Genomic DNA, 18,278 nt, shown 5'->3' on the forward strand with positions numbered 1-18,278 from the left:
ATTGGTACAGCTTTCATTTTTTAGAAATAACATAGGACAAAGTTTGCAGCTGTGTTTTGTATGTTTTTCATGTTTTTCACTTAAATACATATGCCAAGGTATCCCATGTGGTGCAAGTGTATTCAGGAATAGGGTGAATGTGTGAAATACACCGTTGATTGTAAACATGCCGGTGCATGTCTCAGGCTTTGCTCTATAAAGTATAATGATTTGGTGGCCTTCGCAACTACTGAATCAACATGAGCATTTCATGAATGGCCATTCATGATTTTTCATTCGTTCTCCACCTACCCCCGACTTCACAAAAATACCTGCTGTTTCTTAGCCACCGCAACACCCAGGTTTTCAGGGCAATCCTTCAGTTTCTTCAGGACACTGCACAGCTGTCTGTAGAAAACAGTCGCCACGTCTTCGGTCATAGACATACGCCACTCTTATTTCCTTATCGCATCCTTCACTCTCTCCCCTCATTCCCCTGCAGACGCTGAGATGTCTTTCAACTTAGGGCTGCAGAAAGAGTGTCTTTTGCACTCCTCCTCCTCCAATCGCTCGCACCATGTGAGCTCTGTGGCATATGGGGGCCAGCAAGTGCCATTTCACTGCGGTTAGCAATTCTTTTGCGGAAGTTGATAGAAATTGAAAAAATAGAGGACTTTCTTGAACCTCGTAGTGCTTGGAAATATCAATGTTCTTCTTTTTGTGCGAATAACGGTTTCAAACTGCGCTGAAAAACAAAATTTAGGCTTAAATAGAGCTCACATAGGTGCCTATTTGAAAAATATGCATTTATAGGCAATTATAGGCATTTAGGCACCAACACCAAAAATAGGCATTTATAGGCACTATAAAAACACAATAAAACTTCTTAGCCCCTAATTCATGCTCATATATCAGAATGGCACGATAGGAACCTAAGAAACAAAACAGGCATTGGCCTATAATCGTGTCTCTACTAATAAGTTCCATCATCGTGTACCAATTTTGATAATTATTCTTGCATTTATCTCAGCATTCAGCCCTACACAAACTCCAGTGCTACAGAAAGCAGACAAAAAAGCTTTGCAGGGCCCCTTTAATGCGCATGTCTATAGTTTACCACATTTTTTTAGCCAGGTTTCAGCATGGCGAGCCTTTATAATCATTAGGAGACCTTTTAGTGGACCATTGGAGCATTCAGCTCTTTTTGAAAATCTGTTTACACAAGGCTATTTTGTAATTGAGGACATGCTCTATGTTAGTGTTGACAACACCAACAGATGCCCGGATTTGGCTTTCACTCACTGAAGCATCTCTTACTAATTTATAAGTGCAGATTTGAAATGTCGCACAATCATGCCAACATGCTGAAGGAGGCCCAAACACAAATAAAAATTGTTTTTGAAGCTATTGTTGCTTCATAATGCAATTACTGGCTCAAAGGCTAGCTGTCAAAATTGTGCGGTGCAATAATTTTATGTCTTTCTTTCCAAAAAGTGACATACAGAATGGTGCACTCAGCTTTAGTTCTTCAGAAAAAAAAAAGTGTGCAGACACCTCTACCGTGATCACGTGTGGGACATTTTATGAAATCTTGTGCCAGATATATGTGTGATTTGTAGTTTAGTGTTTTCAACCCTCCATGATTGAGGTGCCCTGATACACACGTTGTGTGGTAAAGCAGCCATGCTTGTTGACAGTATTTTCACTTTTCTCTCTCTGTCATGGATAAGTTGGCTTCATTTCGGTATTTTTCTGTGCCTTAGTAGGTGGCAGCACACCCCCTATTGGGCAGTGAAAGCAAGTTTGTTTTCATGGAAAAATTAAAACACAAAGGCACGAGGGATCCAGAATGAAGAAATTTTCACATTTTTGGTCTGAATTTGAGATAACAGCTTGGCATGCACGGGGTTAGATTAGATAATTAACTGTTTAAAAAGTACAAGAAATTTGACAAGATGTGTGCAATAGCAAAAACCTAAATGATATATTGTAAGAAAACTAGATGCACAAGTTACTGAAACTGTTTTACATATAGTGATCATTTATAATTTATTATATTCTGTTCACCTTTAGTACTTCCATCGCTTCTTTAAAAAAGAGCCCTAAGGTACACTCTTCTTCATAATTGCCTTTAAATATTGCGTGTTCATATCACAACAAAGTGTATGAATTGATGTATTCATTTGTGACAGTAAAAAAATTATGCACTTTTGTCGAAACCTTGAATATAATGATGTTTTAGTTTTTTTTATTGATGTAAAAAAATGTCTTTTCATTCTTAGAAACATTCATGTCTTGGGGCTTACAAATCAAATGTTCTAATACAATATTTAATTTCAGTACATTCTACAACCCGGTTGTAGAAGTTATGAAATCGGAAAGGCACATGCAACACATGGTATGGATGTCCCTAGCTATGAGAATCGCTTGGTTTTGAGGGTAACCATATGAACCAACTCGGCTACCCAACTCAGCCGACCCATTTGGCTGCTCTTGCTGTGAACTCGAACCTGCTGAAGGTTTGAAGACCGTGGTTTTATGGACACTCATGCTGCATGCAGATGCTGCATAAGCGTTACTATATAGTGCTTCGGTGAATTGGGCAGTGCTTACATGCACAGACATCTTCATTCTGCGACTTGACTTCAACTAGAGATACTTCACAAGGTTGTTAAAAAAGGGGGAGGGGGAGAAAGCATTTTTGCTAGTAAAAATCGTGTGTTCGCAACTAGGGGCAAAAACCTCTGTTTCTTGTTTGCAGATCATCTCAAATACAAACCTGCAGGCTGAGCTCAAATAAATGAGGGTTGTCTTGTACTTTGAACATAAGTTAGACATGAAAAGTTGGGAATAACTAAGCCTTTAAATATAATAATAACCCAAGAGTAAACCACAGCAAAATGTTCATCTGCAAGAGCATGTGTATGTTGTGCACTAGTTCACATTAGGATGCAGATGCTGGAATTAAACAAACAGCACCATATCTCGCATTATGCTTCCTTCTACATGAAGATTTTATCGCCATTCTTTAACAGCAAAACTTGTTTTTGTCCTCGTAACATTGTTACGGGAGCATTTCGATGTGCTTTAAAAAAACTTGTGCATGTCAGATAAGCTTGTGAACAGTACAGTCTAAATACGTTGAGGTTGCATGATTTTAAAGCACTGATTTTTGCAAAGCATAAACATAAACACTGCATAAAATTACATGCTACATAAAATAGAAATAATGACAACTGTATGCATACCAGTCAGTTTTAAGACACTAACCAGTGGTGTTTCCATCTGCCTCCTTCACGTATCCTGTTATTTTGCTGGCTTTGTTCAGTGACATTAACCTGTTGTGGTCGGAATTCTTTTACCACATTCCATCCATTTTGGTCCCAAACTAAAAGTCTCTACACTCAAGTAAAAGAAGTTTACTTACACTTTTACGGATGCCACGTAACGTAGTGAGAAACCGCATGCACGAATCGACTGTGAAAGACCTTGTCAAGCAGTGCCTGACCACAGACTGCTGTGGCCGTGTTGCATTGTTGAGCAGTGTCTGACAATGGGTCAAAAAATGTTAATTAACCGCTTCATTAAATCTTCGCTTTACATGTATTCCAACATGTGCATTGAATCTTGTCAAGTGTGGACATACTCCAGAGCCAAAGAAGTCAGTGCATTCCGTCAAGTTGGTAAAGCAGTGGTTGATGATGTGGTTTTCACTAAGTGAGGATGCCTCTCCAGCTGGCACGTTGGAGACTTGGCTTAGCAAGGCATTCACGAGCATGGTGCCAGCTCATCGTCTAACTAGAGAACTACAGTGGTGAATCATGGTATCCAGCTGTCTTTCCACTACCAGTCTTGAAAGCCCATCTTTCGCCATAGAGGCTAGACAATGCAAAATTCACTACCATTATATGGGCCCATCCTGTGCTGTAGCAACCAGCTACTCATTGGGCCCAATCTTGTGCAATGGTGGACATCTATCAAAAACAGTGCCAGCCTGTGCTATAGTAAAAATCTGAACCATCAAATATCATCCTGTTTCAAGGCCACTATGCTACTATAAGTCACCCATGGTGACTAAACAGTCAAGAATGTAGAAATTGGACCGCAGATTTTTTTTTATTGTTATAGCTCAGGAACAAACCAGAGTGACGACACCGGCGAATTCACGAATGGGATATGAAAATGAAGTTTGGCATGTCACATAAATTAAAATGACACATTGGAAGTATGATTTACCGGATTCGTCTTGGTTTGGCCTTAACAAGACGTTATGCACAAATCATCTGCTGCAGTGACACCAGTCCAAACTGTGATCACTATCAAGTGCCAAAAACACTTGACAGTACTAGCATATTTTTTGACAGTGAACACATGTTTTTTACCTGCCTAGCACACACACATGAATAACAGCAATTGATTTTCTCCACCATGGGCCACTAACTGATGAGGTTGTGCTGTGCCTTTGGCCTGACGCCATCAGTGCAACTGTGATTGCAAGAACAGTCACAGCTTTTCTACAAGCCAATGGACTGGATGCACTGCTGTAGCACTGCACCAACTTGACGGGACTCTATATACTCACCTCCCTAACTTACCATCATCATTCATTACTTTTTTTCTAGGCTTGTGCGAATAGTGAATTTTTGGTTCGAATTGGATAGTGATTTTGATTGAATAATTTAGAATTGAATTCGAATGGTATGTATGACATATAAAAAAATGGAATATTTGTCACGACCTAACTTGCACAATATTTTTCTAATTGAAATAGGGGCTCTATGCAAATGCCTTCTTTTTTTTAGTTCAAAGGAAGTCGAAACAACCTTGAGTAGTAGTTCGGTAGGATGTGAGTGATAACCTGTAAAATACTTAATGTTTAAAAATTTATTATACTTGGATTATATAAGCTGTCATAACAAGCCTAATAAAATTAAGAATTGATTTGAGGGTAACATGCTCCTCTAAAGGGGCCCTGCAACACTTTTTCAAGTAGCCATGGAGCCAGTAACCATGCTTGTTGCCTCACAAATTTACCGCCGCAAAGTTTCTAGAATCGGTCCAGTACGAGCGGAGTTCCAAAAATATGTCACATGCTGCAATTGCATTTTTCTTCTCGTCCTGACAAAATAGCTGGAAACTAAGCAGGGAGGAATGACACGGCGAAAGAAAATACTTCACACGCATCTCGTGACCTTGAGTGCCTCATTTTTTTTTTCTTCAAATACGTGGTTTTTCAGTGCGATCGCGCACGTACTCGTGGACAAGTGGCGATCCCGGCAACGACGAGCGCGCCATACTCAAATCGGCCAATGCCTGTTACAAGAACCGTAAATTCCTTCTTGGCTGTGACAAGTGATTTTTCAGCTTGTAGTGTCATTTGCAGAGGAAAGAAAGCAATTTTAGCTTTGGAAATTTATTGTGAATTACAGGCTACGGGCTGGGCTACAATATTTGCCTTGCGTGTTCTCGGTAGCCTCAACTACCGATCGGCAGCGTTTTCTGACCATGCTCAGTAAATGTTGCAGGGCCCCTTTAAATTTGAAAAAGAGCTTCACGGCAAAGCAAGTTTTTTAAAAAGGTGTTTTCACTGTTTAGCATTACTAAATTGCATTGAAACCACTTTTACAGGCGGTGACATGCGAACTAATATATACCTATTCGTTCGTTGCGAATACTTCGAAAATACTCGGTAATTTAAATTCGAAGCGAATTCTAATACTCAACTATTCGTTCGAATATTGGAAGCATTCGAATATTCACACAAGCCTATTTTTCCCCCTTCTCCTCCTCCGGTGTCGTGAAGCAGGTTATATCATACTCTTCCTTTCTGTAAATAAGCATCTCTCTCTCTCTCTCTGAGTGAGTGACGTTCAAGTAGTTGAATACACTTACGTAGTAACGTACGTACAGGGGTAATAAAAAGTTTCTTAAGCCACTATTAAAGGGGCCCTGCAACACTTTTTGAGCATGGTCAGAAAACGCCGCCGATCAATAGTAGAGGCTCCCGACAACACGCGAGCTAAATATTGTAGCACAGCACGCCGCCTGGAATTCACAATAAATTATCAAAGTGAGCTAAAAATTGCGTTCTCTCGACAAACACGTTATATGCCCAAAAATCCCACGTCAACGACCCATCTATCAGCCATTGCCTGATTTGAACATGGCACGCTCGCTCCTTACAGAGATCGCCGCGGGAGGCCGCTACTTGTCCACGCGTGCGCACGCGATCGCACTGAAAAAGCCACGCATTCGAAGAAAAAAAGTGCTCTAGGTCACGAGATGTGTGTGACGTTTTTCTGGGACCCTGCGATCCCTCCCTGCTTAGCTTCCAGCGCTTTCGTCGGGACGAGAGAAGAGGTGACAAGCCTTTGTAACTCCACCCGCACAGGACGGATTCTTAAAAAATTTGCGGCGTTGAATTCGTGAGGCAATAAGCTCTTCCATGAATTCATTTCATGGTTACTAGAAAAAGTGTTTCAGGGCCCCTTTAAATAATCCTATGGCAGCACGACCGGGGATCTTTGGCCACCTGTGTAAGTACGTGCACGTTTATCTACGTGCAAGTACGCATTTGCGTTAACGATCCGCAATCTTGCTTACATAGTGTGTAGCATAACGCCCTGCACGCACGTGAGATGCGTAATTTAGGAACACGTCAGAGGCCATGTTCGGAAGAGTGTTTAAATATGCCGCCATAATGGGCCGCCGAGTCATTATTCGAGTCTCATTTTTTTTAAATTAGCTGTCTCATTTAAAGTGCAAAGTAAACTTCCGTAGTTGTGCGCAAGCTTTTTTAGTTTTGTTTTTTATTATTTTGTAAATACAACTTTCTTTTACAATAGAGATTTTTTTTTCTTTCATGTGTACTGTTCCATACCAATCCATAGACGATGTCAAATCGCGCTGGCGTCTGCCAGCTTTCGGTGTTGTAAGCTTGTGGCAACTTGTAGGTTACCAAGTTACCGTTCAAGAGGTGTAGATATTTCAGGAGGAGGAAAGTGAAAGCACAGCTTGAGCGCTGCATTCAAGGTCACCTCTATATAATGAGAACCACGCTCGAAGATAAGCTTTTCTTCGCCCGCGGCGTCAACAGGCGTCAGTCGCGTCAATTTCACCGCTGCAGGAGCGCTGTGAAATTGCTTACCCGGATGGATGTTGCGGCGTCCCCATTGCTCGAGCTATGAAGGAGAGTCCCGTGCACGTTTGCTACATTCGGATATAGGAGCGCCGGAAGCAAAGCCGGCGGCAATGTCGAGGACCTGTGCTTCCCCGGCAGGCGAGCTACGCGAGTTCGCAAATGTCCTCAATGCTGCCGATGCGGACAGCATTTACCTCTACTTACCGAGAAACCTTTCTTCGTGTCACATGTGCGCTGAGGTTGAAGAGCAGCATTGGGAACACAAGATGAAGCTCTTAGCGGGTTTCCTCAGACGAGAGTCGTCGGACTCGGGCGATGATGATCTGCTAAGCATGAAGCCGATTCCCGCCGGTAAGAAAACGCTGTCCATCTTTTCCAATTAGCTTGTTGTTAAGCCTCTGGGCCATTCATTTATTCATTCATTCATTCATTCATTCATTCATTCATTCATTCATTCATTCATTCATTCATTCATTGAACAACTAACCGCGCCTGGCAGCAGTGCTACGTCGTGCACGCAGAGTGAGTCAAGAGCGAGCTTTGGAAAATGACCTGCGTTGAATAGCGTGTCAACACTCGGAATAGCGTGTACCGTGCGGTCTGTGTTTCTGTATGGCACGCCCATCTTCAGTATGCTTGTCAACAGCCCCACCGCGGTGGTCTAGTGGCCAAGGGTACTTGGCTACTGACCCGCTGGTCGCGGGATCGAATTCCAGATGCGGCGGCTGCATTTTCGGCGGAGGCGAAAATACTGTAGGCCCGTGTGCTGATATTTGGGTGCACGTTAAAGAACCTCCGGAGTCGAAATTTCCGGAGCCCCCCACTAAGGCGTCTCTCATAATCATATGGTGGTTTTTGGACGTTAAACCCCACATCGCTCTCTATGCTTGTGAATACTTCATTGGCCACTTCTTGAATGCAGTCACAGAACACCTATACGTGGCCACCACTTCATTGAGGTTTCCCATCAACGTCGCTTGTAATGATTCCGGCTTTATCTTTCTTCCGTGATTTCTTTTTGCTTTATTTATGTGGACGTCTGCTCTCTATCCCGACTGCTGACCAGTATTCGCGCAAATCTTCTGGGGTTGTAATGTCTTCGGATTCCATGACAATGGATCGGGTCGTTGCCGAAATTGTGTTGTATCAGACCCTGTAGTAGCTTCTTGCATGCTCTCTGGCAGCCAACTCTGGCCTCGATACGCATGGCTTTAGTTCAGTTATTGTACACAGTTTGCTGATTTTTTTTTCTGGCCGTGTTTCTAAATTTTCTGGTATTTTTTCAGTTTTCACCTTTTGCAAGCTGTTTATTCTTCACTTTCTGTTTGGTCACTGCTGCTTGTCCATCTACACTTTCAAAAACACTTTGCTAGTTTGCCAATTCTTAGTCATATTTCTTTGTAACATGCACTTGAGGTACAGATAATCGTTCACTTCACACGTCCCATTTCTTTCCATCCGCGTTTTTGAGTCTTTCTGCAATAGCTAGAATTCTGTTCTGCGCTTCTCTCACTTCATGTGAAGCCCAGTCATTATCATCCATGCCGGGCCTATGCACTGCTTCACTTGTGGTTTAACCGGGGCGCCGACAGTCTTTCCGATTATAAACCCGAAGTTGCGTTTTTCAAAAGCTAGTATTCCTTCGTGATATTTTCGCACTAAGACGAATACTTACTGTAGCATAAACACGCACCTTGTTTTGCCACTTCCGCATTGCTTGCCTTTCATCTGTAGGAGGCTTTGACAGATATTTGAGTTGGTGTGTCTTTTACGTATATGGGCCACTTCAGCTAACTCGTGCCAAGTTAAAAAAAGAACGCGTATATGTCATGAGAGTGCGATCGACGCACTGTCCTGTTTTTATTTGGGTGGCAGCGCTTCTTAAAGAAGTGTCTATATTGTTACTTGCGGAATTTTTTGCTTGTCTCAACGCTGGCATGAAGAAGAAATCATAGAGAATTCTTAAATATGTTCAGATAGCGCGGCCTCCAGCTCAAGACGCATACGAAGATAGCGCTTCAGAAGTGACCAGCCATCCACCTAGAAGCAGAGGCATAGCTTTCTCATCTGTCCATTGGTCATTGAGAGAGAGGCCGCCTCCTCTCCTTGGAATACAGGGACCTTACTGTCATAGTATTCTTACGAAGGTCTACCCAAAAAAGGACGCTGCTCGCGCTGAGGGTCCGTGCTTGGCCGTTACTGTATGCTCGCTGTGTGCCGGCTAATAAATGCCCTAACAAATTGGTGGAGAGTGCTACGATGCCCTTGGAACTACGATCACGTACCGTGCTATTTACCATGTACCATGTCCCACGACGCCTCTCAGCAAACGCCTCCTCCCGTGTCGCCCCCTTGTCCCGGTGTTCCCAGGATCCGCGATCCACCCATCTTCACGGGCGCCGATGGCACTGACGTGGAGGACTGGCTCGCCATTTACGAGCGCGCGAGCGTCTCCAACAAATGGGACGAGGAGGGCAAGTTGACAAACTTGGTGTACTACCTTGCGGGCGTTGCAAGTTTGTCGTACAACAACCACGCGTCCAATTTAGCAAACTGGTCCGATTTTAAGACCGCTATCACCAACATTTCTGGCCGCCCTGCCGTTCGTAAGCTGCAAGCCGAGCAGCGCTTACGCGAACGGGCTCAGCAGGCCGATGAATCATTCAACAGGTACATCGAAGATGTCCTGGACTTGTGCAAGAAATCCAACGACAGCATGTCCGAATCAGACAAGATCCGGAACGTCATGAAAGGCATTGACTATGATGCCTTCACGACGCTGCTTGCCAAAAACCCAGGCACAGTGGCTGAGGTCATCACGCTGTGCCAGAGCTACGAGGAGCTCCGCCGGCAGCGTTCGATGACCCGTCGCTCCACACCACGAGATGCAGAGCTTGCTGGCTTGGAGGCGAGCTGTGATCAGGTGGCGCTGCTGGCAGACCTCAAGTCCTTCATACGTGAGGAAATCGCGCGCTAGTTCTCTCTTCTGCCCTTTGTCCACCCATCGGCTGTTCAACAAGCGGCCACCACCATTCTTCCACCCATCCGCCGAGCGATTGAGCAGGAAATAGCGGAGGTCATGCCTGGGTACCACTCACAACAACTTCCGGCCCCTGCGCCCCCAAGTTACGCCCAAGTGGTCGCCAGGCCACCTCCAGTCGTTCAAGCGCCCGCCCCACTGACTTGCGCCGAAGCTTGCCGCACAACCTCCGTCCTTTGCAGCGGGTATGCCGGCTACGTATGTTGACGCGACCCCTCAGACTCAGCTCCAGTTCACCCTGCAACCTCTCCAGCCACAGTTCCGTCCGTCGGCTCTTCCGACATGGACAAGACCTACCCGGCTAACTGGTGACGCACATCCGACAACTGGCCCATCTGCTTTGCTTGCGGTTACGCCGGCCACGTAGCACGTTATTGCCCTCGCGTACAGACGCTCCCTATCTCATCGCCTGTTGCTGGCCAGATCAGCCGTCCCTATCACGACGAACCGCCGTCTATGCCACCGCCGTCTCGCCTAGCTCCATCTCCTCTAAAGTCACAGTCTCCACGACGTCGTTCCCCGTCCCCCATGTGGCGAAGTTCAGCTGCTCACGAGCGGGAAAACTAGTCGTCGCAGTCTCCGAGGCAAGGACTGAGATGATATCGCATTGTGAAAGCCCTCAGAGCCGTCCATCTAATGTCATTGACGTGCTTGTGCATGGTTTTCATGCATCTGCTCTTATTGACACTTGAGCTACCGTATCAGTTATGGACGATAACCTTTGCCGCTTGCTTCGAAAAGTGACGACGCCAATTTCTGGGTTGTCCCGGTGTACCGCTAGTTCGCATCGTATTCATCCTACAGCAGGGTGCACAGCTCGCATGTCATCCTGGGATGGGATTTTCTCTCCCGCAACGACGCCGTCATCCATTGTGCCGCCGCCGAAATTGAAATCTCACCCTTCTCGCATTTGACGCCAGAAGACATTTCTTCGATACTGAGCAAGATTCTCGTGAAAGACGATACCATAGAGCCTCGAAGCTCGACGACGGGTGTATCGGTCTACTGCGCCGGTCTCTCCAACACAATTGCACTCGTTTCGCCATCCGACCGTGCTTGCAGAAGGAAAGGGTTGCTAGTACCTTTTGCGACCGTGCAAATCACCCAGGGCAACACCGCTATTTTTGTGACCATTTTCAAGTCGTTGGAATCGACTTGTATGGCCCTCTCCCTATATCATCCAATGCGAACCGCTGGATTGTCACGGCCGTCGACCACCTTACCCGCTACGCAGAAACAGCTTCTATACCATCTGAGACTGCCACTGAGGTCGCCCACTTCTTTCTTCGCCACATATTTTTTGCGCCATGGAGCTCCAGGCATTGTCCTGAGCGATCGTGCCAAAGTTTTTCTCTCTTCTATTGTCGAGCAAGTTTTGCGTGCATCGAACACTGTTCACCAGACCACTTCTAGCTACCACCCGCAGACAAACGGATTGACTGAACGCTTTCATAGGACCCTATCGGACATGATCGCCATGTACATTCACCCCAACCACATGAACTGGGATGCAATTTTACCCTTCGTGACATTCGCCTATAATACGGCTGCTTAACGCACTACCGGCTTTTCTCCATTTTTGCTCGTCCATGGTCGCTCGCCGAGTTTCGCTCTGGATGTCTCTTTCCTTTCGGCGCCTGCACCATCGACGGCTACTTTCTCTGAAGAATTTTTATTTCGTCTCGCACACTGCCGTCACCGGGCCCCGCGTTAACACCGGCCTCTTTCAAGACACTCGAAAATCTCGCTACGACTCGTCTCGCCGTGTTGTGAGTTTTTCTCCTGGTGACGAAGTTCTTCTATGGACTCCACTGCACGTCCCCGGAATTTTCGACGAATTCATCAGTCGTTTCATTGAGCCGTACACGGTGGTTAAACAGACATCTCCTGTCAATTACCGCGTTTATTCTCTTAGCACTAATCCTGATCATCATTGCCGAGGGGCCGAGATAGTGCACGCATCTCGTTTAAAGCCTTATGCGCGACGCATTTTATAATACTGTCAAGCGACCAGGCGGCTGCTTTCACCGTGCGGGGGAATTAGTGTGAGCGCGACAAGCGAATGATTCTTCATTTTCTTTAGTTATAATCACCTGTACATCATCATCTGTAAATATCATCACCAGTGTGATTTAGCTCGAGCCTGGCTGAATGAACCGGTCCCTCACAATATATATATATATATATATATATATATATATATATATATATATATATATATATATATATATATATATATATATATTGCTTCATGCTTGCATATTGATATTCTAGGGGGCGACGCGCGTGTGTGCCTGATGAGGAAGACGAAGGGCAATCGTCTCGGCTCGATCGCTGGTAAACCGGTCACGCGCCATTACCGCTGGTTTTAAATACATCTAATCCCCAGCCTCGTCGATACGGCGTCTCTTCTTTTCCATGACATTTGGTGTAGGTGGAACGTTCCCCGTCTTCACCAAGAAGCTTCGCAGTGGCCGCACCGTTCAGTCTCCGGCCATGGCTACCAGTGACAACTCGTCAGCATCTCCATCTGTAGCTCCAGCTACTACATACCTGATGATGCCCTACCCCCGTGATCCCGGTACATTCTCCGCTCAAACAGGGCTTGACGTTGATTACTGGCTCCGTATGTACGAGCGTGTTAGCCGGACACACCGATGGGACCCTACCATGATGCCCCCCCAACGTAATATTTTGCTTGGACGGCACCCCACGTGCCTGGTTCGACGCCCATGAGACCGAGCTCACCAGTTGGGATATCTTCAAGAGCGACTACGCGACATTTTTGGGGACCCGTCCGGTCGCCAAATGGAAGCGCGAAAAGAACTCGCCACTCGTGTGCAGTCCTCAACTGAGTCGTATGTCTCAACTGAGAATGTGCTCGCGTTGTGCCGGAAAGTGGACGAGCAAATGACAGAGAGTGACAAGGTGGGCCACATACTCAAGGGCATCGTGGACGACGCCTTCAACTTGCTTGTGTACACCAACGTCACGACCGTAGATATGATTAGAAAGGAATGCCGCCGCTTCGAAATGGCGAAAAGTCGCCGTGTTCTACCTCAATTTACGCGGCTACCAAACACGGCTGTTACATCAACCTGCACCGATCTCGGTGCCACACCACCCATGCAGAACAGCGTGACAGGTATAGTTCGACGGGAGCTTGAGGCATCAAGTCCGGCACTATTTCCTCCACTTCCACTCGACCATGGTGCCGCACAAATGACTCCGGCGGTCTCCGTTATTCAAGCCGTCGTGAGGCAGGCAATTGCGAAGCTCGGTTTTCTTGTGGCCTGCTCTGTCTCCCGACCCACCTCCAGACAAATGACAATAAATTGACCACGCCGTGACTCACATTTTCTTCCTCGATCCCGCAATGCGACGGAATGGAGAACTGCAGTCGACAACCCGATCTGCTTCCGCGGCCACCGAGTTGGCCATATCTCCCGCTACTGCCGCAGCACTTGGACGCCTTCACACTGGAGCCCATTTTCCTCTTCTCGCCCATACGAGGACTCCCGTTGGTATTTGCCCAGTCGTGTGTACCCTTCTTCCGACGTCCCTAACAGCCGCTCCACCGCTCGTTCGCCTTCACCTCAACGCCGCCGTTTTCCTTCGCCCCAACCGCGCGGCTATCTGTCGTCGGTCAGCTATGGCTCCTCTCGAACGGAAAACTAGACCATGCAGCTCCGGGAGGTAGTGCTGCATCAATCGCGACTGATCCAACTCTTCCGTTGACGCTCTCCACTAATACGAACTTGATTGAGGTGTATGTGGACGGTCTTTCTTTGACGGTGTTGATACCCGAGCTCAAGTGTCCCCAATGAGTGCTCAGCTGTGTCCCCTACTCAAAAAAGTCCTCACGCCTGCAGTGACTAAAGCCCTCCGTGTCGCTGATGGTGGAACTGTGACCATCACTGGAATATGTACCGTTCGTGTTAGCGATGCCGGACGCCATGTCCCCGTTTTATTTACGGTGCTTGAAAATTGCCCTCGCGAGCCAATCTTCGGCATGGACTTCCTATCGACGCACTCTGCCCTGATAGATTGTGCCGCCGGTACTCTCTGCCTAGAACTTCCTCTTCTCCTGGATTGTCACCCTGAACTCCCGAACAGCCTGTGCACCACTGACTTCTTCCGGATACCACCTAAACCTCTAACATTCATTGAATTGGCAACACCCTCTCCCGTGCTCGACGGTGATTATATCGTGACGCCGATTCCCGATGTTCTCATGGCGCGTGACATTACTGTCCTGCTCTCCGCCGTAACCATGGCCTCTAACCGAACATATTTACCTGCTATCAATTTCGGTTTCATAAAACAAGTGCTACCTCAAAGAATTTCGGTCGCCACGCTAAGACCCTAAATTGACGACCACGTCACCTGTTTTATGGCAGACGTATATGTCCCGATCACCCATGTCACTCGCAGGATGCCACGTGCCTCGATGCGACCTTACGCTTCATGATCGCCGCGGACCTCATACCTGAGAAGCCAGAAGCCGCGCTATGCCGCCTTCTGGCTTCATACCGTGACATATTCGACATCGACAGCCGACCACTCGGCCAGACATCACTCTTCAAGCACCGCATTAACACAGGTGATTCTCATCCCATTCATCGGCGACCCTACCGGGAGTCTGCCACCGAGCGTAAAGTAGTTCAACAAGAAGTAACCAAGATGCTAGCCAAAGGAATTATTGAACCCTCTTCGATCCCTTGGGCGGCCCCCATTGTGCTCGTTAAAAAGAAAGATGGCACGTGGCGCTTCTGCGTGGATTACCGCCATCTGAATAGAATCACGTAAAAGGACGTTTACCCTTTATCCCGCATCGATGACGCTCTCGATTGTCTCCACGGCGCTCGATACTTTTCTTCAATAGACCTTCGTTCCGGTTACTGGCAGATTGCTGTCGACGAAAAAGACCAAGAGAAGACTGCGTTTGTAACTGATTGATTGATATGTGGGGTTTAACGTCCCAAAACCACCATATGATTATGAGAGACGCAATGCGTTTGTAACTCCAGACGGCCTATATCAGTTCAAGGTTATGCCGTTTGGGCTATATGCAACGCCCCAGCCATGTTCGCGCGCATGATGGACTCTGCTACAAGGGTTCAAATGGTCAACATGTCCTTGTTATCTTGACGATGTCGCGTTGTATACTCCCCAACATTTGAGACCCACCTTCAGCGTTTGTCAGCTATTCTCGACATATTCTGCACTGCAGGCTTTCAGTTAAACTCGTCAAAGCGCCACTTCGGACGCCGGCAAATTACAGTGTTGGGTCACCTTGTCGACGCCTCTGGTGTGCAGCCGGACCCCGAGAAAATTCTTGCAGTCACCAGTTTTTGTGTACCTCAGTCAGTCAAAGACGTCCGGAGTTTTGTAGGACTTTGTTCCTATTTTAGAAGGTTTGTGAAAGATTTCGCAACCATCGCTCGGCCCCTCACTTAGCTTCTGAAGAAAGACGTCACATTTACGCGGGGTACCGACCAAGCTGCTGCTTTTTCTCACCTAATAACGCTACTGACGACTCCACCTATATTGACTCACTTTGACCCATCCGCTCCGACGGAAGTCCGAACCGATGCTAGTGGTCACGGAATCGGAGCCGTCGTAGCCCAACGCCAACAGGGACACGACCGAGTTGTCGCCTACGCTAGCCGCCTCCTCACAGCTGCTGAGCGCAACTATTCCATTGCAGAGCGTGAATGTCCTTGCTCTTGTTTGGGCAGTCTGAAAGTTCCGCCCATATTTATATGGTACAAATTTCTCTGTGATAACTGACCATCATGCGCTATGTTGGCTTACGTCACTGAAGGGTCCTACTGGCCGGCTCGGGCGCTGGGCTCTGCGACTGCAAGAGTATACCTACACGGTGGCGTACAAGTCCCGACGCCTACATCAGGACGCAGACTGCCTGTCCCGCTACCCGGTTGCTGAGTCGAGCACTATACCTGACACCGACACAGAGCCGTGCGTCTTTTCCCTTTCGCAAATGACATGCATCGTAGACGAGCAGCGCCATGATGCGTCTTTGCGTGCTCTCATTGAGCGCCTCGAATCACCATCTTCCAGTCAGTCCCATCGCTCATTCGTGCTTCACGATGGTGTCTAATACCGCCAAAATTTTGAGCCGGATGGACCGGCCGTGCTGCTTGTCATTCCGAAACACCTTCGCTCGGAAGTTCTACATGAACTTCATGACCTTCCGACTGCTGGTCACCTTGGTGTGTCACGCACTTACGACCGAATACGCCAACGCTTCATTTGGCCAGGGCTTGCACGCTCAATCAGAAGATACGTTGCGACTTGTGAGAAATGTCAGCGCCGCAAAACACCATCGACACTTCTCGCTGGACGCCTTCAACCACTTGACATTCCGTCAGAATCGTTCTTCCGCGTTGGCTTGGACCTACTTAGCCCTTCCCCTTGGTCTTCCTCGGGTAACAAGTGGATAGCCGTGGCCACCGATTACGCCACGCGTTATGCCATCACACGAGCTTTTCCAACAAGCTGCGCCACAGATATCGCGGACTTCCTCCTCAAGGACGTGATTTTGCAACACGGAGCCCCACGGCAGCTGCTTCAGACCGTGGACGCTCCTTTTTGTCGAAAGTCATAGCCGACATCTTGCAGTCCTGTCAAACGAGACACAAGCTGACTGCGTCATACCACCCGCAAACCAATGGACTCACAGACCGTCTAAATCGAACTCTTACAGACATGCTTGCTAAGTATGTTTCTATACCAACCACACCGACTGGGATCTCGCGTTGCCGTACGTCACATTTCCCTACAATTCTTCGCGCCGTGACACTGCTGGTTACTCGCAATTTTTTCTGCTGTTTGGCCGAGAACCAACATTGCCTCTAGACACCGTCATACCGTCCCCTGCAGTAGCGACCAGTGAATATGCCATGGACGCTATCACTCGGGCCGCTCACGCACGCGAAATCACCTGTACTCGCCTTCTGACCTCTCAAGAGAATCAACGGCGTTTGTATGACCAATGACACCGTGACGTACACTTTCCGCCCGGTTTTTTTGGTCCTGCTCTGGTCTCCGACCCGTCAAGTTGGCTTGTCAGAAAAACTGCTTACTCGCTACACAGGTCCATACCGAGTCCTTCGTGTGGATACTCCTGTAACATATGAAAGTGGTCCTGCCACCCCGTCGCCTTCATGTGCCCAACAGGCTACCGATACTGTACATGTTGCGCGCTTGAAGCTCTACTACTCTCCTAGTGACGTTGACATTTAGATGCGCCGAGACGGTGCTTGTGCCGCCGGGGTTTATGCTACATGCATGTAAATTGATATTATAGGGGGCGACGCGCGTGTGTGCCTGATGAGGAAGACGAAGGGTTGTCTCAGCTCGATCGCTGGTGAACCAGCCACAAGCAAGCAAGCAAGCCACGCCATAACCGCTTGTTTTAAATACATCTAATCCCCAGCCTCGTCGATACGGCGTCTCTTCTTTTCCATAACAATATTGTAGTTTCGGAATATTAAACCTCAGTAATTATTATTATACTGTATCTAGTTTGAGTGGATGAACACAAAGGGCTAGTATTATATCAAATGGCAGGTGCTTCGACTAAGGCTTTCCTTGCAGGACCTGTGCTTTCTCTCCCTACGTGGACAGCTTTCGTTCCTGTGCTCAGACTTAGGAAGTGGTTCAAGACTTTGGAAAACACAAAAGATAAGAGTTGCAACGACAAGGTTGGAATGTTGAATCCCAACACCAAATTTATAACTACACCAAACTGGTCCTGTGATTTCCCCTTTGTGTCCCTTTTGTAATGAAGTAGACATTTATTCACCTCTTGGATCTGTTGCCTGTTGCCGGCAACTGGCTGCTAAATAAAAAAGATGTGCGGCCGGCCGAACGCTCTTTTGCGCTGGTGAGGAGACTAGTTATTGCTCCCACCGCCACAGCGCTGCACAATGGTAAAGGATAGAGTTACTGTTACTTTACTTTAGGTATTGCGTATACAATGTATACTGTATATATACTATATGATAACTGGGAGACATATGGCCTGGCTGATACGCTATACGTAGTGTGCACGTGCGTCACGCAGCGCCCCTTCGTCACTTCCGAAATGCG

The 18,278-nt window shown here is 47.1% G+C and overlaps 1 protein-coding gene across 1 annotated transcript in view; it reads left to right on the forward strand.

The window, feature by feature from the left end:
* Positions 1-6,879: 6,879 nt before the first annotated feature.
* Positions 6,880-18,278, forward strand: part of LOC119187471 (protein phosphatase 1 regulatory subunit 3E) — a 30,142-nt gene continuing 18,743 nt past the window's right edge. The window contains exon 1 of the mRNA XM_037435585.2: positions 6,880-7,471. Within this exon, the coding sequence (XP_037291482.2) occupies positions 7,135-7,471 (337 nt within the window). The 5' untranslated portion in view covers positions 6,880-7,134. The remainder of the gene's footprint in view (positions 7,472-18,278) is intronic.

This window comes from Rhipicephalus microplus, chromosome X (assembly GCF_043290135.1).
Source record: "Rhipicephalus microplus isolate Deutch F79 chromosome X, USDA_Rmic, whole genome shotgun sequence".
NCBI lineage: Eukaryota > Metazoa > Arthropoda > Arachnida > Ixodida > Ixodidae > Rhipicephalus > Rhipicephalus microplus.